The 26,907-nt window shown below is 43.4% G+C and overlaps 2 protein-coding genes across 9 annotated transcripts in view; one reads left to right on the top strand and one right to left on the bottom strand.

Moving 5' to 3' along the window:
* LOC142183210 (oocyte zinc finger protein XlCOF8.4-like) overlaps positions 1–26,907 on the top strand; it is a 106,435-nt gene that overhangs the window by 47,293 nt on the left and 32,235 nt on the right. Inside the window, exons 1-5 of one of the 6 annotated variants that reach the window (XM_075258195.1) lie at positions 10,432–10,474; positions 17,391–17,504; positions 22,155–22,337; positions 22,477–22,579; positions 23,658–26,179. The exons of 3 other annotated variants lie outside the window; for them this stretch is intronic. In XM_075258195.1, the coding sequence (XP_075114296.1) occupies positions 17,427–17,504; positions 22,155–22,337; positions 22,477–22,579; positions 23,658–24,661 (1,368 nt within the window). In that variant the 5' untranslated portion in view covers positions 10,432–10,474; positions 17,391–17,426 and the 3' untranslated portion in view covers positions 24,662–26,179. Of the gene's footprint in view, positions 1–10,431; positions 10,475–10,595; positions 10,903–17,390; positions 17,505–22,154; positions 22,338–22,476; positions 22,580–23,657; positions 26,180–26,907 lie in introns of those variants that run through there. 2 more of the 6 variants (XM_075258185.1, XM_075258186.1) reach the window with 2 other exon arrangements.
* Positions 1,197–7,022, bottom strand: LOC142183225 (gastrula zinc finger protein XlCGF66.1-like). Of its 3 annotated transcripts, none has more exons than XM_075258235.1 (5): positions 6,958–7,022; positions 4,828–4,986; positions 3,605–3,772; positions 3,397–3,520; positions 1,197–2,519 (listed from the first exon to the last, which is right to left on the bottom strand). In XM_075258235.1, the coding sequence occupies exons 2-5, from the start codon at positions 4,930–4,932 to the stop codon at positions 1,546–1,548; spliced, it is 1,371 nt and encodes a 456-aa protein (XP_075114336.1). In that variant the 5' UTR covers positions 4,933–4,986; positions 6,958–7,022; the 3' UTR covers positions 1,197–1,545. The 3 variants fall into 3 exon arrangements, with proteins under 3 accessions (XP_075114336.1, XP_075114337.1, XP_075114338.1); XM_075258236.1 differs by having other exon boundaries at positions 6,951–7,011; XM_075258237.1 differs by having other exon boundaries at positions 4,828–4,982; positions 6,958–7,010.

The raw sequence follows: 26,907 nt of genomic DNA, 5'->3' as shown, positions 1-26,907 counted from the left end.
CGGTAAGTTGACACCTGCGTTTGGGTTTCCATTTGGTGTGTCCACTTGGGGAGCCCCCATCTCCTGAATGGAGACCTTATTCGTAGGGATACAAGTGCTGTCCCCGTTTGATGAAGCTAGGGTCCCACCCCTTCTGGTAATAGGTAAAGATGAGCTTCACACTTAGGTATGAGTTAACCAATCACCGTTTTTATTCAGTAAAGAATGAGTTCTCATTCTTTACTAAATAAAAACGGTGATTGGTTAACGCATACCTAAGTGTGAAGTTCATCTTTTCCTGAATGGAGAACTAATCCACTTAAAAAAGCAGTTACCAGCAGAAACCATAGACAATAATGGGGTGCGCCGGGTTTACGCCTGAAAGGGGAAAAAAATGGAGAGAGGAAGGGGCCACATGGTGGCTCAGTGGTTAGCACTGCAGCCTTGCAGCGCTGGAGTCCTGGTGTTCAAATCCCGCCAAGGGCATAAAACCATCTGCAAGGAGATTGTATGTTCTCCCCGTGTTTGCATGGATTTCAATCCCATATTCCAAAGACATACTGATAGGGGAACAAAATATACATTTGAGCTCTATGTGGGGCTCACAATCTACACTTAAAAAAAAAAAATGGAGAGAGAAAAGCGCTGCTTCCAGGACTCTTGCCACATTTATTAAGCGGGTTCGGGGACGGAAACACTGAACAGATTTCAGGCGCTACTGTAATCCCAGCCTTAGTATTCAGCCAACAATTCATATATGGCCAGTGGAGGCCCCTTCTACCAGTAAAGGTCGACATTAACAATTTGGGGGCTACAAGCGATCAGCATTGCACCATGTAGCAAAGAATTGGTCATGGTACAGGAAGCGATAAATCACCCACACAATAAGGCTCAGTTCCCACAGAGTAACGCGCCGCACATTCTGACACGTAAACATGTGTCAGAGTGACTGCTGTAAAACAGAATCCCATTGACTTCAATGGGTGCCGTCTTACGTGCGCTACACATTGAAATCAATGGGTTAAAAAGCCTCCCATTGATTTCAATGTGTAGCAAGCGTAAGACGGAACCCATTGAAGTCAATCGGATTCTGTTTTACAGCGCTCACTCTGACAGGTGTTTACGTGTCAGAATGAGCGGCGCGTTACTCCATGGGAATGCAGCTAAGAAAGGTAAGTACCAGAGCTCTATGTTTTAGTGTTTTATTGAAACCTCTTTCTTTTCACATTATCTACAGAGGATAGAAACAACACATTGCGCCATTGTTTAGTGTTTGTAAGTTGCAATTCTGAGCACAATTTATAGTAATATCTTCCTAAACTCTAACTTGCTCCATTGGCATGACCAGAGTAAGGTCACCGGTGTGACTGAGTCTTGTAGTCAAAACTTCTAAAACACTCTCATATAATATATATGAAAAAAATATCGCACATGTAGAATATTGGCCATTTACAGCTAAAACACTAGTCACGATGACTGCACACTTTGTGATTTTACAGCCCTTACGTTCATGATGCACAGACGTATCTTCAAGATATCTTCTATGTCTTATAAATAAAACAAAAATCAGACCAAGAACACAGCTTCTCTTCTATGAATCCGACGATGAGCAGTAAGGTGGGCGCTACAGCTGAAACACTTCCCGCATTCTGGGCAATTGAATGGCTTTTCTCCTGTGTGGACCCTACTATGTATGGTGAGATGTGTCTTGCGTCTAAAACTCTTTCCACACTCATTGCAGGAAAATGGCTTTTCATCTGTATGTATTTTCTGGTGCCGAACGCGGTTCGAGTTGTTAGAGAAATATTTTCCGCATACATTGCAGATATAAGGTCTCCTGACCGTGTGAGCGTTTTCATGCTTCACGCAATCTTCATTGTTGGCAAAGCGTTTCCCACACTCAGAACAAGCAAATGGCTTCTCTATAGTATGGGTTTTTAGGTGACTGCTAAGGTACGTGCTGTTGCTAAAACACATCCCGCATTCTGGGCAAGAATGTATCTTTCTCCCTCCGTGAATTCTCTGATGAAGAACGAGCATCGAGTCGGTGGAAAAACATTCTCCACATTCGGAGCATATGATAGACGGCGGCTCTTCTTGTACAACGTCGTGCTTATGAAGATCGAGATTGTTGGGATAGTAACTGTGATACTCAGACGTGCTGTCTATAGTGTCCGCTGCTTGGTCGGTAGAGGAATAGTGTGTCTGCTCAGTGTACGTGTCAGTATCGGTGATATTTCCTTCTTCACAAGAGGTGGATTCCTCCTTAATGTACATTGTAGGATAAAGTTGAATATTGTCTGCATACATATCAGTGTCTGTTACATTTCCATCTTCACCTGAGGCGGATTCTTCTTTAATATGAATAGTCGGATACTGTATATAAATATCAGTATCTGATAAATTTTCTCCATCACCCAGGAAAGACTGCGGATTAATAGGAGTAGATGGATATTGTGTGGGTACATAAATGTCCGTGGTTGTGAGGTTTATGTTTCTCGGTGAGGTAAATTTCTCCTTATTTTTGGCTTCTGATAAACCTAAAAGAAAAAAAAAAAGAATAACACTAAATATTTCCGAGGGTTGTCTATATAGTTTGTTGCTGGAAAAGGATTTTTTTTACACCTGGTGAGAACCTTGAACAGATGTGAGAATCCTACAGTAAATACATACATGAAAATGACCATATTCAACATACCGTACACTTCAAAATCTGTAACATAGACACATCATGTGATGAACATTTGAGTGTAGTGTGTCAGTCTTGATAGATCTTATGGTATAGGATGCAGAGAAGTCATAAGATTCATAGTAGCTCAGTTTAGTGACCTAGACATGTAGGGATCGATCCCAGGTTATGGCTGTATATGAGGTCAGGGTGGTTTAAAATGCAGGTCCATAGGATGTCAACCTTTAAAAAGAGGCTTGGGTTTGATCACTCACTTATAATATAAGCTAAGGGCTCGTTCACATCTGCGCCCAGGGGTCCGTTCTGCAGGTTTCTGTTTCCTTCATAAAACAGAGCAGGAGACGGAAACCTGCAGGAGTCTCTCTCACCCATTCATTTGAATGGGTGAGAAAGCTGTCCGGCCGTGAGCGGCGGTGAGCGTTTTACGCTCGCCGCCGCGAAACCGGGTTTTTTAATCCGTACACAGAGTCGGACATGTAGTACTCTGTGTCCGGATTAAAAAATCCGGTTTTGCGGCAGAGAGCATAAAACGCTCACCGCCGCTCACGGTCGGACCCGTTCTGTGCTTTCCGTCTTCTGCATGCAGAAGACGGAAAGCACAGAACGGAGACCAGAACGCAGGTGTGAACCTAGCATAAGATGTACACAACATTATTTTACTCTTACACACCCAGTGGGGTTTTCCTTAGAAACAGTGATAACACCTCGCAGACCTGTTCTCCTCTTACCTGGTATTGTAAGGGGCTGACGGTCCTCCATCATGATGTCCTTGTACAGATCTTTGTGTCCTTCTATATACTCCCACTCCTCCATGGAGAAATAGACAGTGATATCCTGACACCTTATAGAAACCTGACATAAGCAATAATACAGTTATCAGCCAGACACATCCATCCCTTGTGTTGCAGCATTCACAGTATTTTCTGCAGCGCTCACCTCTCCGGTCAGCAACTCAATAATTTTATTGGTGAGGTCCAGGATCTTCTCATCATTGTTCGCCTTATCTAATAAAATCGATCTCTGGGTCCTGCTCCATCCTCTTGTCAAGCGGGAGCGGCTGCTGGGTGTCACAGGTTCACCGCACTTATTCACGACTGTACAGTCCTATTCATTGAAAGCATCACTCTATAATATCGAATCTTATAAGCATCGCTTTCAGAACAACATAAGATTAAATTCTACCTAAATTTTAAAACTTTTTTCACTGTACAAATCAATCATGCAGGAGACAATAGTACATTTTCTTAAAGAAAGAAGTCTATGGAGAGGGGAGGGGGAGAAGAGAAGCTGTGAGATAAAATCCCCTCTACCCTATACAGTGACAGAGCAGGATTGTAATGTAAATTATTCTCCAGTTTTTGTGTAAGACAAATGATTTATTGGATGCTGCAGATGGCTTAACCCATTCCCGCCCTGTGCCATACTATTACGTCAAGTTGAGCATACAGTCAACACTCACCTTAGTAATAGTACGGCGCTGTAATACCGAGGACGCAGAAGCTGTACCTGTGGCATTATATACTGTGTTACACAGCTGAACCAGCCCATTGATCGCTCACCCCCCTCAGACCTCCAGTGATAAGATTGTGGTTTTCAAGGGGTTGCCACAGCAGCCAGGACATGGCCTCCTGACTACCTATGCAGAGTTCCTATAGGAACTAAAGTGCGATCTTCTGAAATACTTTCTGAGATCCCAGCTTCAATCCCATTATGGAACAGGGAAAAAATATACAAAAACAAAGTTGATGTAGAGATTCACTGCTATACTTGAGGTTGTTAAATATTGCTCCCCTAATAGTAAGTGAACGCTTCCGAGGTTTTTTTTCTTTCCTCTAGAGATCCTTGGCTCTCCAGCTGCTGTGAAACTACAACTCCCAGCATGCCCCATTCCTTTCCATGGGAGTTCCAAGAACAGCAGACAAAGTATGCATACTGGGAGTTGTAGTTTTGTAACAGCTGGACAGTCACAGTTCCCTATCCCTGCTCTAGAATATAAAAACAGACCCAAACGACAGAAAGCCCATGGACATTGGTGAACCCCATTGACTATAATGGGGTCCGCTGTTTTCAGACTGCAGTAGATTCTCCAATGGAATCTCCAGCGCAGATGTGAACTTAGCCTCTGTATATAACCATTTAGATTTGTTACAATTACCCACCTCTCCAGTAAGCAAACAGATTATCTCTAGGGTGATGTTAAATATCCTCTCAGCCATGTAAATTCTGTCCTTCTTCATCCTTCCTGAGAAAGTTGTGTGATCCATAGGACACTTAATAAAGTGGGTTTCTCTCTAAACATGTATCGATACACTATCTTCCTGAAGAAAAAAAAAGAGTGTAAAAAAGAGCGTTGGAGATATAGACATAGATAATCCTTATAGTCCCACATTGGGGAAATTTCAGCATGTTACAGCAGCATAGTAATACAGGTACAGGATAATACAGAGTAATATATTACAGACGTAGACACACATAAGCTGAGAAGAGAAGATATACTAGGAGTCCATAGCAGCTAAGGAACAGAAGAAGAAAGAAGGAAGACTTCATGGTCATCATCATAATCATTAGTTTTCTGTGCGGAGTGATCTTCGCTTGGTCTGATGTAGAGTATACAGCCTGGTCGCGGTTGGAAGGAAGGACCTGCGATAGTTCTCTTTCTCACACTTGGGGTGAGGCAGACGGTCACTTACAGTGCTGCCAAGTCCCATCAAGGTCCCATACATGGGGACATATAAGAATGTATAGAACATGAAATATATGTAAGTGATGAAGATATAACCAGTACTGATGTATTAAATATTAGTGATGGCAATAAAACCAGCTGTGATATCTCACAACTACATTGGATGCCTATTCATTACAGAATACAATATAAACTTATCCCCCTTCTCCACAAGGCTCTCCATAATGCTGCACCTCCCTACATTTCCTCCCTCATCTTGGTCTATGGCCCAACCCATGCTCTCCTCTCACTCAATGACCTAAGACACATTCTCTATTATCAGAACCTCCCACGCTCATATACAAGACTTCTCAACAAGCTGCACCACTTCTCTGGAATGCTCTACCCCGGACAATCAGATTAACTCTCAATTTCTACAGCTGCAAGCGCAAACTAAAAACACATCTTTAAAGACAGGCCTATCACAATTCCTAATGTAAACTCTTCCGTAGTTAGAATCTCTAAAACAAACCCTCCTCTGTTCACGCCCCCACAGGATACACTACAGGATATGAGGCTATATTAAACTGTAACGTTATATGTCCAGGCACATTAAAGGTCACTGACTGGTGACGGCTCATACAGCTTTATTTACATGCCATGACAGTAAAATCTAGCACAAAAATGTCTGACCACTGTATAAGCAATGCTGCCTACTATGCCGCACCTGCTACCTCTTATGTCACCCCTCTACCTTATAGATTGTAAGCTCTTGTGAGCAGGGTCCTCAGTTCTATTGTGTGAATTTACTATTTCTCTGTAATGTATTGTTTTGTCTGTGCTTGAGCCCTACAAATTGTACAGCGCTGCGGAATATGTTGGCACTATGTAAATAAAATGTATTATTATTATCATTATTATAAGTTAGAAAAAGTGACCCCAAATGTAAAGCGCCATGGAATTAATGGTGCTATATAAATAAATAAATAATAATATTAACATTACTGGTTCCGATTTATTATATATGAGTGATGATGGTACTATTAGCTCTGATGTATAAAATGTGTATTGTATACGTGTTGGTGATATTACTAATGTCAATCTATATACTGTATAATCTATATGAGTGATAGAGATATTAACCAGCTCTGACATGTTTAACATATATTATATGTGGGTGACAGTGATATGATCAGCCCCAATGTATATTATGGAAGTGAAGGGATATTTTTGGCTACAATGTACATAACTTGTATTATATGTAAATAGCAGGGATATTATATCACTTGTACTATATGTGAATGACAGATATTTCTGTCTATAATGTAATATATATTTTTTCTATGTGAGTTATGGTGATGTTTCTGGCAATCTATATGTGAGTGATGGTCTCATTAGATCCTGCTGTATATATAATGTGCATAGGGATACAACTAGCTGCAAAGTATACTGTGTGCATTATATGTGGGTGAGGTCTGTAATGAGTAATGTTGGGGTCAATAATATCACTGGTCCTCGTGTGTATAACATGTATCACTGCACAACAATGAGGATACAAAGATGACATCCACTCCCCTTCCTGTGTATCCTGGCAACAGAGGTAAATAATAAGACAAATACCAGTCACCTGAAGCCATTCACATAGGATGTAGAGTCTTGTCTTTATCACCCATCTGTAACATGAACAGGACGTCCAAGAGGAAAAAAAAAAACTTCCGGTCTGCCGGTGTTTCACTTCCAGTTTCTGCGTTCCAGTGTAGACCACTGTGCGTTTCAACACACTTCCGGGTTTTGCGTTCCAAGGGACTGTCAAGCTTTATGCATTCCCGTTGTTTCTAATCCTAGGTAACGATAATGCACAGACTATTTTTGTTCCGGACTTCAACAAAATGACGTACTGCTATGTTCTTCAACTATGATGACTACCCACAATGTGCCGCTCAAGGAAGGTGTAAAGGGCGGTTGCCTTTCATAGTGTCCATACATGCTTTGGTTTATGTTGTGTGGTTTCTGTGTCATGCTGCAGGTGCTGGACAGACATGACACGTCTCCCTCTCACCTCCTCCATGCAGGTTCCCATATTTACTAATTTTGGAAAGATTAATAGGCGGTGTAATTGTATTCTACAGACAACTATGTGACATTGCAACCTTTACATGTCTTACAGATTGATTTATTGATTGATTTTCCACACACTTAATGTGGATTTCACCCTTTGCAGAATGTGAATTCTGCAGTATATTGGCTTGTGAGGTATGTGAATGGCTTAAAGTTAAAGGGGTTCTCCAGGTAATCTTTTCAGTCTTATTTCATTGAGGGATTAAGGGTCAGTGCACACAGAGTTTTTTTATGCTGATTTTGAGGCTGAATCCGCCTCAAATCAGCCTCCTAAAAAAGCCTCTCAGTAGAACTCTATTGGGAGGCTTTTTTTAGAGGCTAATTTTGAGGCGGATCTAGCTTCAAAATCAGCACCAAAAAACTGTGTGCACTGACCCTTTGGGTCCATTCCCATGGAGGAAAATGGTGAGGAATTGGGTGTGGAATTTCAGCGCTGAAAAAGAAAGCCTCCCATGGACTTCAATGAGTTCCTTTTTCTGCTAGCAGAACTTCGATTCATTCACATTCACTCCAGACCCGGCATCTGCTATAATAGAACGGCGGATGCCGGGGAGTGTGTTAGCTGCCGGCACAGGGCCTGCAGTATTGCCACGTTCCTGCCGCTGCAGAAAGCCAGCGGTGGCAGGAGTGCGGTGATGGCACATTTGGACTATAAGACGCACCCTCATTTTCCTCCGAAATTTTTTGGGAAAAAAAGCGTCTTATAGTCTGAAAAATACGGTATAAAAAAACTAGTGTTATTTATTATACATGATACACACAATATACCTTAAAATTCAGATGCCAGATTTGATGTATGACGTCGTTCACATTTGCATTGGTAATTCGTTCGGGGGAGTCCGCATGGGGGACCCCCCCCCCCCCCCCCCCCCCCCCCCCGGACGGACTACCGAACTCATTGGCAAGCGGTGTGCAGTGAAAGCACACGGACCCCATAGACTATAATGGGGTCCGTGTGCTTTCACTGCACATCACTTGCAAATGCGTTCGGTAGTCCGTTCTGGGGGGTCCCCATGCGGACTCTCCCAAATGGATTACCTATGCAGATGTGAACGAGGCCTATTCTGTTCACCTCAACTCTAAAAAAAAAAAAAAAAAAAAAGTCATAGGCACCCCTACACTGTATCAATGAAAGCTGAAAGCTAAAAGCTACGCTGCAAAAACAAGCCCTCACACTACCATGTTGATGGAAAAATAATTTTTTTGTAAATGGAATTGTGAGGCCTTTTTTTGTGGGAATACCTGATGTTTGCTATCTATGCCAATTTTCAGGAACAGAACACAATATGATTGTCTTTATTATTTTTTTTGGAGGTCGAGAGATAACAAATGACAATTCTGGCCCCAATTTTTAAAGATTTTTTTTATTTATTTATTTTTTACACCACTTACCATTCATTTTTGGTGCCACTGTGGGAAAGAAATCTGCTGCAGTAATGAGCAATTTACTAATTATCTCCTCCAGATGCCACAAAACCAAAGAATGAGCTCCCATTAACACTATCAGACCCAGCCAAGTGATAGTTTAGGCCATGTGAAACGTCCTTCTGACAGTGAGGACAGTGTGGCACCGATATCTCTCTCCAGTCCTGGGGCACATAATGGGAAAGCCAAAAGTGATCTGATTTCAGCGCACTGTTGGCTTTCTAGCAGTATATAAAACCGCATATGCATGAGAATATGAACAGTAGTCCGAAACCTGTGCAAAACATTTTTTTGTTATTATAGGACATCAATTTTAGATTGGCGGTTCCCGCTACCAGCACCCCTGCAGATTGTCTGTTTCCCTGTGCCAGTGTGTGCTGCAGCACTCAACATACCTTTAAAGGTGGCTGTAGCTGATACTGCAGTGGTTGTTCCATTCAAGTCTATTATAAAATCACTGCAAATACAGCTATTAAAAATACACCAAGTGAGCCCTCCTGCTCATGGCGGTATGGGGAAACAGACCAGCTTTGGAGATCCCATTAGTGGGTCACTTGCCAATCTAAAATTGATGTGCTAGCCTATGGCTTAAAGGGATCCTATCATTGGATACCTTTTTTTCTCGATAACACTTAGTAATAGCCTTAAGAAAGGATATTCGTCTCTTACCTTTAGAAGTCTTTTCCGCGCCGCTGTTCAGTAGAAAACTGGGTTTTCCTTGGTATGCAAATGAATTCTTTCGCAGCACTGGGGGCGTTGCTAGCGCTCAAACAGCACTAGGGGTGTCCCGAATGCTGCGAGAGAACTCTCCAGCGCCATCTCCATCTTCTTCAGGAACGGGTCTTCTTTGCGTCTTCATAGATTGTAAGCTCTTGCGAGCAGGGCCCTGAGTCCCATTGTGTGAAATGACTTTGCTTGTAATGTATCTTTCTGTCTGTATTTGAACCCTACTAATCGTACAGTGCTGCAGAATATGTTGGCGCTATATAAATAAAATTTATTATTATTATTCTTACGTCAGTGGCTTCAAACTTCTAGGCCTCAGACAGAGCCAACTGCACATGCCCGGGCCACAAAAAAATGGCTGCTTACACTGTAAGCTGAGTAAGTGGCCGTTTTCTTGTGGCCCTGGCATGCGCAGTCGGCTGTGCCCGAGGCCTAGAAAATTTAAAACCCAGGTCGGAAGAAGACACGCAGAGAGGTGGATTCCTGAAGAAGATGGAGGCGGTCCTGGAGAGTTCTCTCGCAGCATTGGGGATGCCCCCAGTGCTGTTTGAGCGCTGGCAATGCCACTAGTGCTGTGAGAGAACTCATTTGCATACTGACAAAAACTGGGATTTCTACCGAACGGCGGCGCAGAGAAGATATCTAAAGGTAGGAGATGAATAGCCTTTCTTAAGGCTATTCTGACGTGTTATCGAGATAAAAACGGTTTCCAGTGATAGGATCCCTTTAAGATATCATGTTGTGAAATCTGGATGACCTCTTTAATAATTGCAACAGTCCTACAGTGAGATACAATAGCTTGGTGCAAGGTGCGCCCCCTGCTGGCTGCTCATGTAGATGTGATGTACTAAGCCCTGGGCCACCAACATGACTGGGTAAAGTAAGGAGGATTTTGGGCTCTGTATACCCATGGACTAAGAGGCACTGGTGGTACACTTTTATTATAGATTGTCACCGTGTGAGGGAAGCAAGTGATAATCCATCATTGCCGGAGACGTAACAAGCATCTAGCCGCCATTTTGTTGCAGCCTGGAGGGATTCCGGGGCATTGACCTACCGCCAAACGTTCTCATTTCTGGAGTGTGGATGTACAATGCTGTGCAGGGTGGTGGTGAGGACGGGCGCCATTTTCTCCACTGCTGTAAAATAGGTGGTCTTCGGGAACATGGCGGACGCCCACCGGGATAACTCTAGGAACCGAGTGTGAGCAAAGCAAAGACACGGGCGGGTGGCGACAGCGAGATTTTCTGCCCGCATACGCCCCCTACACCCGACTCGGTATAAGACTGGTCACTGCTGGCAGGTGTGTGACCTGTGTATAGTCATCGGGTGACTGGGGTGTGTGATGTTAGGATCACCTGTGCAGTGACTGATGTGTGTAGTGATTGGGATGTGTGTTACTGGAGTCACCTGTGTATAGTGACTGGTGTAGTATAAGGTCACTTGTGTATAGTGACTGGTGCAGTATATCAGGTCACCTGTGTATAGTGACTGGTGCAGTATATCAGGTCACCTGTGTATAGTGACTGGTGTAGTATAAGGTCACCTGTGTATAGTGACTGGTGCAGTATATAAGGTCACTTGTGTATAGTGACTGGTGCAGTATATAAGGTCACTTGTGTATAGTGACTGGTGCAGTATATAAGGTCACCTGTGTATAGTGACTGGTGCAGTATATAAGGTCACCTGTGTATAGTGACTGGTGCAGTATATAAGGTCGCCTGTTTATAGTGACTGGTGTAGTATAAGGTCACCTGTGTATAGTGACTGGTGCAGTATATAAGGTCACCTGTGTATAGTGACGGGTGCAGTATATAAGGTCACTTGTGTATAGTGACTGGTGTAGTATAAGGTCACCTGTGTATAGTGACTGGTGCAGTATATAAGGTCACCTGTGTATAGTGACGGGTGCAGTATATAAGGTCACTTGTGTATAGTGACTGGTGTAGTATAAGGTCACCTGTGTATAGTGACTGGTGCAGTATATAAGGTCACTTGTGTATAGTGACTGGTGCAGTATATAAGGTCACCTGTGTATAGTTACTGGTGCAGTATATAAGGTCACCTGTGTATAGTGAGTGGTGTAGTATATAAGGTGACCTGTGTATAGTGACTGGTGCAGTATATAAGGTCACCTGTGTACAGTGACTGGTGCAGTGTATAAGGTCACTTGTGTATAGTGACTGGTGTAGTATATAAGGTCACCTGTGTATAGTGACTGGTGTAGTATATAAGGTCACCTGTGTATAGTGACTGGTGTAGTATATAAGGTCAGATGTGTATAGTGACTGGTGCACTATATAAGGTCACCTGTGTATAGTGACTGGTGCAGTATATAAGGTCACCTGTGTATAGTGACTGGTGCTGTATATAAGGTCACCTGTATATACTGTGTATAGTGACTGGTGTAGTATATAAGGTCACCTGTGTATAGTGACTGGTGCAGTATATAAGGTCACCTGTGTATAGTGACTGGTGCAGAATATAAGGTCACCTGTGTATAGTGACTGGTGCAGAATATAAGGTCACCTGTGTATAGTAACTGGTGCTGTATATTCGGTCACCTGTGTATAGTAACTGGTGCTGTATATTTGGTCACCTGTGTATAGTGATTGGTGCAGTATATAAGGTCACTTGTGTATAGTGACTGGTGCTGTATATAAGGTCACCTGTGTATAGTAACTGGTGCTGTATATTCGGTCATCTGTGTATAGTAACTGGTGCTGTATATTCGGTCACCTGTGTATAGTGATTAGTGCAGTATATAAGGTCACTTGTGTATAGTGACTGGTGCATTATATAAGGTCACCATTGTATAGTGACTGGTGCAGTATATAAGATCACCTGTGTATAGTGACTGAGGCGCAGTATGATAGGGTCACTTGTGTATAGTGACTGGTGCAGTAAGCAGTTTATAGTGGCTGTGGTGCAGTATATTAAGGTCACCTGTCTATAGTGGCTGTGGGGCACTATATTAGGATCACCTGTGTATAATGACTGTGTCACAGTATAATAGAGTCACTTGTGTATAGTGACTGGTGCAGTTTATTAGGGTCATCTCTATATAGTCACTGGGGCACAGTATATTAGGGTCACTTGTAAATAGTGACACGTACACAGTGTATTAGGTCACCTGTGTATAGTGACTGTGGCATAGTATATTGGGTCACCTGTGTATAGTGGCTGTGGTTCTGTATATTAGGGTCACCTGTGTATAGTGTCTGTGGTGCAGTATATTAGGGTCACCTGTCTATAGTGGCTTTGGTGCTGTATATTAGGGTCACCTGTGTATAGTGACTGTGGTGCAGTATATTAGCGTCATCTGTATATAATGACTAAGGCACAGTATATTAGCGTCACATGACTATAGTGGGTGTTTTGCAGTATATTTGGTTCACCTGTGTATAGTGTCTGTGGTGCAGTATATTAGGGTCACCTGTATATAGTGACTGAGGCACAGTATATTATGGTCACATGTCTATAGTGACTGAGGCGCAGTATATTAGGGTCACCTGTGTATAGTGACTGAGGCACAGTATATTAGGGTCACCTGTGTATAGTGACTGAGGCACAGTATATTAGGGTCACCTGTGTATAGTGACTGAGGCACAGTATATTAGGGTCACCTGTGTATAGTGATTGTAGTGCAGTATATTAGGGTCACCTGTGTATAGTGACTGAGGCACAGTATATTAGGGTCACCTGTGTATAGTGACTGTAGTGCAGTATATTAGGGTCACCTGTGTATAGTGACTGAGGCACAGTATATTAGGGTCACCTGTGTATAGTGACTGAGGCACAGTATATTAGGGTCACCTGTGTATAGTGGCGGTGGTGCAGTATATTAGGGTCACCTGTGTATAGTGACTGAGGCACAGTATATTAGGGTCACCTGTGTATAGTGACTGTAGTGCAGTATATTAGGGTCACCTGTGTATAGTGACTGAGGCACAGTATATTAGGGTCACCTGTGTATAGTGACTGAGGCACAGTATATTAGGGTCACCTGTGTATAGTGACTGAGGCACAGTATATTAGGGTCACCTGTGTATAGTGACTGTAGTGCAGTATATTAGTGTCACCTGTGTATAGTGACTGAGGCACAGTATATTAGGGTCACCTGTGTATAGTGACTGAGGCACAGTATATTAGGGTCACCTGTGTATAGTGACTGAGGCACAGTATATTAGGGTCACCTGTGTATAGTGGCTGTGGTGCAGTATATTAGGCTCACCTGTGTATAGTGACTGTAGTGCAGTATATTAGGGTCACCTGTGTATAGTGGGTGTGGTGCAGTATATTAGTGTCACCTGTGTATAGTGGCTGTGGTGCAGTATATTAGGGTCACCTGTGTATAGTGGCTGTGGTGCAGTGGATTAGTGTCACCTGTGTATAGTGGGTGTGGTGCAGTATATTAGGGTCACCTGTGTATAGTGACTGTAGTGCAGTATATTTGGGTCACCTGTGTATAGTGACTGTAGTGCAGTATATTTGGGTCACCTGTGTATAGTGACTGAGGCGCAGTATATTACGGTCACCTGTGTATAGTGACTGTAGTGCAGTATATTAGGGTCACCTGTGTATAGTGGGTGTGGTGCAGTATATTAGTGTCACCTGTGTATAGTGGGTGTGGTGCAGTATATTAGGGTCACCTGTGTATAGTGGGTGTGGTGCAGTATATTAGGGTCACCTGTGTATAGTGGGTGTGGTGCAGTATATTAGGGTCACCTGTGTATAGTGACTGTAGTGCAGTATATTAGGGTCACCTGTGTATAGTGGCTGTGGTGCAGTGGATTAGTGTCACCTGTGTATAGTGGGTGTGGTGCAGTATATTAGGGTCACCTGTGTATAGTGGCTGTGGTGCAGTGGATTAGTGTCACCTGTGTATAGTGGGTGTGATGCAGTATATTAGTGTCACCTGTGTATAGTGGGTGTGATGCAGTATATTAGGGTCACCTGTGTATAGTGGCTGTGGTACAGTATATTAGGGTCACCTGTGTATAGTGGCGGTGGTGCAGTATATTAGGGTCACTTGTGTATAGTGGCTGTAGTGCAGTATATTAGGGTCACCTGTGTATAGTGACTGTAGTGCAGTATATTAGTGTCACCTGTGTATAGTGGGTGTGATGCAGTATATTAGGGTCACCTGTGTATAGTGACTGTAGTGCAGTATATTAGGGTCACCTGTGTATAGTGACTGTAGTGCAGTATATTAGGGTCACCTGTATATAGTGGGTGTGGTACAGTATATTAGGGTCACCTGTGTATAGTGGCTGTGGTACAGTATATTAGGGTCACCTGTGTATAGTGGCGGTGGTGCAGTATATTAGGGTCACTTGTGTATAGTGGCTGTAGTGCAGTATATTAGGGTCACCTGTGTATAGTGACTGTAGTGCAGTATATTAGTGTCACCTGTGTATAGTGGGTGTGATGCAGTATATTAGGGTCACCTGTGTATAGTGACTGTAGTGCAGTATATTAGGGTCACCTGTGTATAGTGACTGTAGTGCAGTATATTAGGGTCACCTGTATATAGTGGGTGTGGTACAGTATATTAGGGTCACCTGTGTATAGTGGCGGTGGTGCAGTATATTAGGGTCACCTGTGTAAAGTTAGGCTCCGTTCTCATGGAGTAACGCGCCGCTCATTTAGACACGTATACTTGTGTCAGAGGGCGGCGCTTCCATACAGATCCCATTGATTTCAATGGGTGCCGACTTACGCACACCACACATTGAAATCAATGGGATCTGTTTTACTCCGTGAGAATGGAGCCTTACTTTGCAGAAATATATTAGGGTTAGCGGGATATCGTCTGTCCATAGGGAGAGACCACCATTTAGGTGTGTGGAGTCTTATTAAGCCATTAGCGTTCCACTCTGCAAGGGAACATGGGAAGAATATGTAAATCTGTCTTCCATGATGTAATTAGGAAGTCAGTGCCTCAGTCATGCAGCCCAATAGAGGGCGCTCCCTTTAACATCATGCCCAACCTTCCCAGAGGCCTTTGTTTGCAATGATGTTGGGATTTTACCAGGTACAGTCTCTCAGCCAAGGACAGCTGCTTCGATGTTATTGCATCTTGCCAGCCTAGTGTAGAGAAGACTGACCTGACCCAACATAATTGCAAACAAAGGCCTCTGGGAAGGTACACCTGGGGTACACCACTTATAACACAGGACTCAGCACTGACCCCTATGGTACACCACTTATAACACAGGACCCAGCACTGACCCCTGGGGTACACTACTTATAACACAGGACCCAGCACTGACCCCTGGGGTACACTACTTATAACACAGGACCCAGCACTGACCCCTGGGGTACACCAGTTATAACACAGGACCCAGCACTGACCCTTGGGATACACCACTTATAACACAGGACCCAGCACTGACCCCTGGGGTACACCACTTATAACACAGGACCCAGCACTGACCCCTGGGGTACACCACTTATATCACAGGACCCAGCACTGACCCCTGGGGTACACCACTTATATCACAGGATCCAGCACTGACCCCTGGGGTACACCACTTATATCACAGGACCCAGCACTGACCCCTGGGGTACACCACTTATAACACAGGACCCAGCACTGACCCCTGGGGTACACCACTTATATCACAGGATCCAGCACTGACCCCTGGGGTACACCACTTATAACACAGGACCCAGCACTGACCCCTGGGGTACACCACTTATAACACAGGATCAAGCACTGAGCCCTGGGGTACACCACTTATATCACAGGACCCAGCACTGATTCCTGGGGTACACCACTTATATCACAGGACCCAGCACTGACCCCTGGGGTACACCACTTATAACACAGGACCCAGCACTGATCCCTGGGGTACATCACTTATATCACAGGATCCAGCACTGACCCCTGGGGTACACCACTTATAACACAGGACCCAGCACTGACCCCTGGGGTACACCACTTATATCACAGGACCCAGCACTGACCCCTGGGGTACACCACATATAGAGGATCAGTCTGAGCTGGAGTCATTGACCACAACTTTCAATCGGTTTACCAACTATATTTTCCAAGCCAATAAACTTCATTTTACCCATTAAACATCTACGAGGGATAGTGTCAAACATTCTTTGCAAGTTCCCAGGACCACTATGTCCACAGCCTTCCCTCTGTCCAGACTTCTGCTCACCTTTTCATAAAAACAATTTGGGTTAGTCTGACAACTTCTGTCCTTAGTAGAACCATGCTGTCTGTCATTTATAATATTGCATGTAGTCACATACTCCTGTATATAGTCACTTAAGTAGCCCTCAAATAGTTTCTCCCCAATGGATGTTAGGCTCACTGGCCTGTAGTTACCTATGGAAGACCTGGAGCCCTTTTTGAAAATAGGCACCACATTTGCCTTGTGCTAGTCCCATGGCACTGTACCAGTCACAAGAAAATACCTAAGAATTAAGAATAGGGGTACAGCAATGGCTAGACTGAGTTCTTTAAGTTATTATAGGTGTAATCCATCTGGACCGGAGCCTTGCTCATGTGTAGTTTGTTTAGGCTAGGTTCACAACTGCGCTGGTCTCTCCGTTTTTCAGGACTGCTGGGGGGCCCAAACGTCCAAAATAGCTACCAAAATAGCAGTGATTTGTGGACACTGGCAGTTTGGGGCTTCGGGTGTCTGCTGGTTTTATTCTGAAACCGGCAGAGAACAAAGCACTTCATCCACCCAACTAGGACAGAGGGCTGGTGTAGATGGGTTAGTTCTCTGCAATGTTGTCTCCGGCTTAACATGATCTTTGTATCTTCAGTTCCTGCAGAAGTCACCTTGGCATCATCCTCTCCAGATGGAGAAGGACAAGAGTCACATGACCACGAAGATTTTAAACATCACTTTAGACATTATCAACTTGCTGACTGGAGAGGTGAGATTATTGGATATGTATTACCTGAGACATGGCCACTCCTGTCATTTTATTTGTTTCCATCTTCAGTCCTATAGTACAGAATATACGGAACAGTGATGTCATCACCTGACACGTCCCTCACTGTAGTCAGCTGCCTAATGGGACCCTCAGCTGGTCATATTGCTGCACTGACCTTCCGATTCACACACACATCCATGTTTTCACCATTCACTTGAGGGTCCGTTCACACGGCCGAAAGTGGCGCTGTTTATGGCGCCGAATTTTCGGCACTGAAAAAAAAGCGTCTCATTGACTTCAATTTGTTTTCTACGCACGGAATTTACTGCTAGCATAGAAAAAAAGCAAGCGGCACCCAGTGCAGTCAACGGGACGCTTTTTTTCAGCGTGGAAAATTCGGCACCATAGACAGTGCCTCTTTTGGCCGTGTGAACGGACCCTTACTGCGGCATGCTCAGTGCTAAAGGGTTGAAGATTAAGGGTAAGTTCAGATTGGGTTTTTTGAATCGGAACCTGAGGAGGAGGCCACCTCAGGTTCTGATCCAAAAACCACATAGCGGCGACTGAAAGCCGATACAGTGCACCGGTATCTAGCCACGCACTCCCAATGAATGGCCCTAGTCCGAAGAGAGAGTTTCTTCATAATCGTGAGGCGACTCGGCTTGAAGAATGAGTATCTCGCTTCTTCTTTCCGGGATCCAGAAGAAACGGCTCCCGGAAAAAAGACCTGAGCGGCTCCCATTGATTTCAATGGGAGCCTTCTTTTTGGTCAGGGTTTTGAGACGATTACGGCCTCAAAACCCTGACCAAAAAACTCTGTGTGAGCTTACCCTTAAAGGGGTTTTCTACAAATGAAAAAAACGAGGCTAAAGGTAGGAAATGCTTATTATATGAATGAACAAACATAACTAAGTACCTTTATGAGTGTTTGGACCATTTTTGCCATTCCTTGTTTTCATGCTCATGCAATACTTCCTGTTTTAGGGTCCATTTACATGGAGGAAAATGGGGAGGAATTTGGTGCGGAATTTAAGTGCTGAAAAAAAAGCCTCCCATTGACTTGAGAAAAAAATTCCACACCAAATTCCTCCATGTGAATACACCCTTACACTTCCTAGGGTCACATTTGCTGAGACTCCAAAATTGCTCCTACAAATTGGGTCACTTCTTGTGGAATTCTAATGTACTGGCACCTCTGGGGCTCTACAAAAGCATATGGAGTTGAGAAACCAGTTCTTCTAAATCTGTACTCCAAAAGTTAAAAAGCACAGTGCTCCTTTCCTTCTGAGTCCTGTGCGCCCCAACAGAAGTTTATGGCCACATATACAACTTTTTTTTGTACCCGGTATAACCCACTTATAGTTTTTAGGAGTGCGTGTCTCTGTTAACACAAAGTGGGCACAACATATTTGGCACTGAAATAGCATATTTCTTTAACAATTAAATTTTTACTGAGTCTCTGGGAATCACTCATGGGACGAAAATAATAATACTATCCCTTGGGAAATTCCTTGATGGGTGTAGTTTATAAACCCAGGTCATATTAAGGGGGTACTTTTTTTAATTTTCTCTTAGGGCCTCTGCAAATGCCTTCCTATGTAAATGTCCAAATTAGTCTCAAATGCCCATTGTGCACTTTCACTTCTGAGCCCCATCGTATTTCCAGGAATAAGATTAGGGTCACATGTAGTGTGTTTCCAAAATCAGGAAACAGCAAAATAACTGGAGAGCTGTCCGTGCCGCAAGTTGGACATACTGGACACTGAATAGCAGATATCTGGGAATGTTTTCTTTTTTTTTTTTTTTTTTTTTGTAAACCGTCTCTTGGTCCAAAATGCTCACTATACGTCCTGATAAATTTTGTGAGGGGTGTAGTTTTCAAAATGGGGTCACTCTTTGGGGGTTTCCATTATACTGGTACTTTATGAGCTATGCAAATACAACATGGGACCAGAAAAGTGTCATTTTCATAATTTTTTATATCCCAAGTTAATAAAATCTATGAAAAGTGGTGGAGTCAAAATGCTCACTATACCCCTTGTAAGAATAGTTTTGACGCAGACCTTTCCTTCACCCACATATTGAATCACTCGCACGTTCATGTCACCTCCACCTCAAAAACATCTCCAGAATACGCCCTTTCCTCACCAGAGATACACTAAAGACACTTATTGTCTCTCCGATTCATTCTCACCTTGACTACTGTAACTCCTTACTAATCGGTCTTCCCCTCACTAAACTCTCCTCTCTACAATCTATTCTGAATGCAGCGGCCAGGCTCATCTATCAGTCTAGACGCTACAGCGATGCCTCTGGTCTGTGCCAGTCACTACATTGGCTGCCTATTCATTATAGAATAAAATATAAAGTTATAACCCTCATCCACAAGGCTCTCCATAATGCTGCAGCTCCCTACATTTCCTCCCTCATCTCTGTCTACCGCCCAACCAGTGTTCTCTGTTCACTCAATGACATAACACTTACATCCTCTATTATCAGAACCTCCCACGCTCGTATACAAGACTTCTCCCGAGTTGCACCACTTCTCTGGAATACTCTACCCCGGACAATCAGATTAACTCCCAATTTCTACAGTTTCAAATGCAAACTAAAGACGCATCTTTGCAGACAAGCCTATCACAATTTCTAACGTAAACCCTTATGTCATTACATAAACATAAGACTTTATGAGCCGTCAACAATCGTGTCCTTTAACATGTGGATGGAGCTTGGACCTATAAAGTTAGCATGAGATGACATCGTATCATGTGGGGAAATGTGGGAGCGGGGACAGAGGAGGGTTAAGGGTTTACATTAGAAATTGTGATAGGCTTGTCTGAAAAGATGCGTCTTTAGTTTGCGTTTGAAACTGTAGAAATTGGGAGTTAATCTGATTGTCCGGAGTAGAGCATTCCAGAGAAGTGGTGCAACTCGGGAGAAGTCTTGTATACGAGCGTGGGAGGTTCTGATAATAGAGGATGTAAGTGTTAGGTCATTGAGTGAACGGAGAACACGGGTTGGGTGGTAGACAGAATTATCTTGACCCCCTGTATAAGCAATTCCGCCCCTGCTACCTCTTGTGTCACCCCCTCTACCTCATAGATTGTAAGCTCTTGCGAGCAGGGCCCTCAGTCCCATTGTGTGAAATGACTTTCTTTGTAATGCATCTTTCTGTCTGTATTTGAACCCTACAAATTGTACAGCGCTGCGGAATATGTTGGCACTAAATAAAAATATATAAATAAAATGTATTATTATTATTACAGATCCCACTACCAAACCTACCTGCCATTCCTAAAAATCCAGCCCAGTAACCGGAACTTTGAAATAACACTCAGCAGACAGAATTATCTGCTGAGAAACATTCTTTCTGGAGTTTTCTCATCTCGCCCACCTTAATAGTCTGGGTGAGATGTACACCCCCTCCATTACTTGACCAGCCAATATATATTCCTTGAGGAATTTATAAAACCTTCCATGTGTGGAGGGTTTTCACTGTACTGCTAGTTTACATGCTCTGCAAATGAGACCTGACGCATGAAAACTACTCCAGCCAGTGGCGCTCCGTCCCTCTTGTGCAGCGCCGTGTGCTCATACATTAGTTTACATCCACATGTGGTGTATGTCACTGCTTGTGAGAAATTGTATAACAAATTGTCAGGTGTATTTTCTCCTTTAATCCCTTGTGAGTGTGTAACTTTTAGGGTTAAATAAACGTATTGAAAAAAAAATAGTATGTTTAAATTTCGCCTCCATATTGCTTTACAAAATGCTTAAAGGGGTTGGCCGGGATAAAATTAAATCCCTACATTCATCTAAACACTCTCCCCCCACCTACTTTCTAAATAACATAATTTATCAAAAATGTATACTTACCATATCCATGAGGCCCCAGGGACATTTTCTGATTATCCAATGACAATCCATTTCCCCATTTCTGGAAATGGATCGTGACTACTACCCCACATCCCCATCCACCCCATTATACTTACCCGCCACACTTCTTCCGGTGCAACAGCTCCTCCTCCTGTACTGATTCTATAGGATGTGCACACTTGTCCAAGCGCTGTGCACACTACTGTCGATAATTCATCTCTACCGCGCATCCACACATGCGCAGTAGTGGTGGATCATTGCTAGAGGAGAAGAACTCACACAGACAGAATCAGAACAGGAGGAGGAGCCGTCTCACAGGAAGAAGCATGGAGGGTAAGTATATAATATGGGTCGGAGCTTGGGCTGAGTAGGTAGGGAAGGGCAGCATAGCTAGCGAGACAGGGAGGGAGGTGTAAGGTGAGAGGGTTTAGTAAGGAAGTTACATAGCAGGAAGCAGAAGCAAGTAAACAAATGCAGGAGATACCAGGAGTAACCCAGAAATCACACAAAACACGGATAAAAGTATATGGGTGCATTTATTAACCCATTAAGAGCACTAACAGACATAAAAAAAAAAAACTTTTTTTGCCCAGAAAGTCCCTTTAAACAAAGAAAAATCTCTTCAGTGAGGCTTTAAAGGCGCCTGGCTGCTTAAAATTTTTGAGAACCAGCTCACAATGGATTAAAAAACACACACATAAAAAGAAAATACGCCTAACTATGCCTGGAACTCTCATTCTATATTCACACATATTCTATCATTTTTCTAAGCAGGACTACACAGTAGTAAAGCGGGCCAGTAAGGACGTGGCCTCCACCAGTAGCTGTCATGTAGTTAGTGGTGCGAGAAGAACCCTCAGATGTACCACAATTCTCCCTTGTCACTCAATGATACATGACAATGAACAGAAGGTCCTAGAACTTGCCAACAAGATCATTCAGCTTCTGTCGGAGGAGGTAAGCACTGCTAAAACGCCAGGAAGTATGGATGATGACTGTCAGGATGACTTTCTATGGGTATTGATTGTCTTGATTTTTTTACTATTATTCTACTATGCACAGCCATGCAATGATCTTGCATTTCTATTATGTTAAGGAGCAAAGTTCGTCAGAAGAGAACACGGATGATGATGAAGAGACATATATGAGAGGTGAACTGCAGTGCAAGGAGGAGGAAATGTCAAGAGATATTGGTGAAGGTGAGTAGTATGTGTATGAGTAGTGCTGGCCGTACACTACCAATAACTGTTGGCTGAACAGTAAGGGCTAGTTCACACGGAGTTGTTTGGCAGTGGATTTTGATGCGGAATCCTCCTCAAAATCCACCTGCCAAAACGGCTCCCATTGACTTCAATGGGAGCTGCTCGATTTTTTTTATTATTTTTTTCCACTAGCTAGTAGCAGAAAAAAGAAGCAACATGCTCTATCTTGCCGTGGATTCTGCAGCTGATTCAACTGCGGAGTCCGCGGCTCGAGACACGCTCCAATGTAGGCCCATTAATTCGGGCCTACACAGGAGTGGGATGCTACACGGAATGTTCACACAGCGGAAAAGGTTTCTGCGATCTTTTCCTCCGTGTGAATATACCCATATTCAGCCCTTATTGAATTTAACATAGCCAAGCTTTTTTTTTCTCCATTTTCACCAGGAACCCATACAATGAGGTAGTCAATAGATTTTGGCGAAATTTGTGAGTTTGAATGACATTTATTTAATGTGTATGGCCACCTCTAAACATGTTCTTTAAGACACTTTCTCTTCTATCAGAGCATCATGTATTTTTCATGTGGGGGAGCTAACATTAGCCAGTACTTCCACACTCTAGTTTCTTATTTGTAGAATAGGTATCTCATTTTGTGAAATATATGCCACACTGAGCTACAGAAGGGTTTGGTTTCGCCAGGTTTGGAGCACTAATCCCCAGCAGCCTAAGGACATGCTGTTACTTTAAGCCCCCCAAAAGTCTTGAGTGAATAGTATTCGAACGAATACCTCACTCCCATAGGAATGCGTGTTAGCGACCGATCACCAAGGGGTTAAGCGCAACAAATAGTCACTGCGCTTAACCATTTGGTGTTCGGCCGCTTACACACATTCCAATGGGAGCGAGGTATTCGATCGAATAGTATTCGCTCAACACTACTCCCCAAACATGCTGACAACCAGTCAATGCAGAGTGCTGGTCCCTTCTTTACTATTGTGTGGGTGTCATGTCTGTTTCCACCTGAAGTTGCGTATAAGTCTTTTTTTTTTTTTTTTTTTTATATCTTTACCAGATCACGACCCATGGACCTTATCCACATCTTCAGATGATGAACTGGAGGATAGTGAAGTTGCCCAAGAATCTTTTGAAGACCATCAAGCTACAGAAACCTCTTCAACCCTAGATAATCATCGGGAACATTTACTAGATGACTCCATCACTGCACATAGCAGGCCGCATATAAATACCATATTACAGCGTCTTCCTAAGAATACAAACTTGACATCTGAACAGAATCTCAGTGTTGCAGAGAAACAGTATTCATGTTATACATGTGGGAAAACCTTCAATCAGAAAGCAACACTTATCAGGCATGAGAGAATCCACACAGGGGAGAAACCATTTGCCTGTTATGAGTGTGGAAAATGCTTTACTCAGAAATCTGACTTAGTTGTCCATCACAGGATTCACACCAATGAGAAGCCTCATACCTGCCTGCAGTGCGGTAAATGCTTCACCCAGAAATCCACACTAGTTGCTCACCAGAAATTTCATACAAGAGAAAAACCGTTTCCTTGCCCCGATTGTGGGAAATGCTTCACCCGGAAGTCTGATATGAGCAAACACCAGAGGATTCACACCGGAGAGAAACCGTTCACATGCTCAGACTGTGGGAAATGCTTTATACGGAAACCAGATCTGGTGAAGCATCAGAGGATCCACACGGGAGAGAAACCGTTCATCTGCTCAGAGTGCGGCTCGTGCTTTACTCATAAACCAAATCTTGTCGCCCATCAGAGAATTCACAAGGGCGAGAAACCATTTTCGTGTTCTGACTGTGGAAAATGCTTTACCCAGAAGGCCAGCCTTCTTGACCATCAGAGGATACACACAGGGGAGAAGCCTTTCTTGTGCGTAGAGTGTGGGAAGAGTTTTACTCAGAGGTCGATCCTCTTCAAACACCAGACTATCCATACAGGGGAGAAACCATTCACATGTTGTTATTGTGGGAAATGCTTCAAGCTAAAGTCAGACATTGTGCGTCATCAGAAGATACATACACATCTGCATCGGTAGTACAGAAGCTTCCTGACACCTGCTAAAACCTATATGTGGGAGGTCACAACAAAGTGGGCCCCAGTCCTCCAATGTTGTGTCTCAGGTCTAATTGGACCAGAACCGTGCAACTTGCGTCATTTCATTGTTAGGATAAGTTCACATCTGCATTGCTGTATACACTATGTGATCAAAAGTATCCAGACACCCCCAAAAACATACGTTTTTCATATTCGGTGCATTGTGCTGCCAGGTACTCCAGATCAGCGACCTCAGTAGACATTAGACATCGTGAGAGAGCAGAATGGGGCGCTCCACGGAACTCACGGATTTCGAATGTGGTCAGGTGATTGGGTACCACACATCACACAGGTCAATGCCATACGGTGCCTCGCTTGGTGTAAGGAGCGTAAACATTGGACGATTGAACAGTGGAAAAATTGTGTGGAGTGATGAATCACGGTACACAATGTGGCGATCCAATGGCAGGGTGTGGGTATGGCGAAGGCCCAGTGAACGTCATCTGCCAGCGTGTGTAGTGCCAACAGTAATATTCGGAGGCGGTGGTGTTATGGTGTGGTCGTGTTTTTCATGGAGGGGACTTGCACCCCTTGTTGTTTTGTGTGGCACTATCACAGCACAGGCCTACATTCATGTTTTAAACACCTCCTTGTTTCCCACTATTGAAGAGCAATTCGGGGATGGCGATCGCATCTTTCAACACGATCGAGCACATGTTCATACTGCACGGCCTGTGGCGGAGTGGTTACACGACAATAACATCTCTGTAATGGACTGGCCTGCACAGAGTCCTGACACCTTTGGGATGTTTTGGAACGCCGACTTCGTGCCAGGCCTTACTGACCTACATCGATACCTCTCCTCAGTGCAGCACTCTGTGAAGAATGGGCTGCCATACTCCAAGAAACCTTCCAGCACCTGATTGAACGTCATCAAGGCTAAGGGTGTGCTAACACCATATTGAATTCCAGCATTATCGATGGAGGGCGCCACCAACTTGTAAGTCATTTTCAGCCAGGTGTCCAGGTACTTTTGATCACATAGTGTATATTCTTGACGGATCTGTCAAAAAAATAAAATAGATACTATAAAACACAGATGGATACAGATTAGTTTTTTGTTTTGTGTTTTTAAATCGATGACAAAGTTTTGCAGAAATTGATGCAAATGGACAAATGACCCATTATTATTAAAGGGGTATTCCCATGAACATAATCATATTTATTTTTGTATATGATTAAAAGTTCAACATTTTTGCAAATATGAGTAGTTAAAAATTCTGCAGAGTTTTAAAGATTTTCTCGAACCATCTTAGTGGTAACAGTCTGTTGTCTTGATCGGTTGCCATGGATATGACCACGAATCCAGATACTTTATATGTAGAGATGAGCGAGTAGTGAAATATTCGAGATTCATTTTGAGTAGAGCCTCAATATTCGACTACTCAATCGATTATCGAATCCCATTATAGTCTATGGGAAAAAATGCTCATTTCAGGGGAAACCACTATTCGACTAAAGGAGAGTCACCAAGTCCACGAGTAGCAGGAGGAGAGTGTTTAGGAGGAGCGCTGTGCAGTTAAAGCGCACGGACCCCATTATAGTCTATGGGGTCCGTGTGCTTTAACTGCACAGCGCTTGCAGACAGGAGACAAGCGCTAATGTGAACCGGCCCTTACTCGTCCTGCAGAACCAGCATTGATTGGCCGAATGCTATACACTGTAAAGATTTCGGAAAATCAACGCTGGTTCTGCAGCAGGCTCACCCTTGCTAGTCAGGAGAGCTGGCAGCTTGCGTTTATGCGGGAGCTTACTTTTTCTCATAGGAATGCATTGACCAGCGTTGACTGGCCAGTGTACAGCATTCGGCAAATCAACGCTGGCTCTGAATCAAATCTTTACTGCGAATAGCGATAGTATTCGAACGAGTACGAGTATTTGGAATATCGTAGTATTCTATTGAATACCTACTCGAGCGAATACTACTCACTCATCTCTATTTATATGGTCTGGGAACCATGATGTCCTTATTGTAGCTGGGTTATCAGACAGGGACACTATATGTATGAGAAGATATCCCAGCCACCATAAGAAAATCATGGCTGATTTTCTGCCCTTAGAAAGTTCCTGCATTCGTGGTCATATCCACTGGCAACTGATCAAGACAACAACAAGATATTTAGAGAAAATCTTTAAAACTTTGCGAATTGTTTAATTACTTATATTTGCAAAAAAGTTTAACTTTTA

The sequence above is a fragment of the Leptodactylus fuscus genome, chromosome 10 (genome assembly GCF_031893055.1).
Source record: "Leptodactylus fuscus isolate aLepFus1 chromosome 10, aLepFus1.hap2, whole genome shotgun sequence".
Classification (NCBI taxonomy): domain Eukaryota; kingdom Metazoa; phylum Chordata; class Amphibia; order Anura; family Leptodactylidae; genus Leptodactylus; species Leptodactylus fuscus.
Note: the sequence above shows the minus strand (reverse complement) of the source record. Positions and strands in the feature narration are given on the sequence as shown.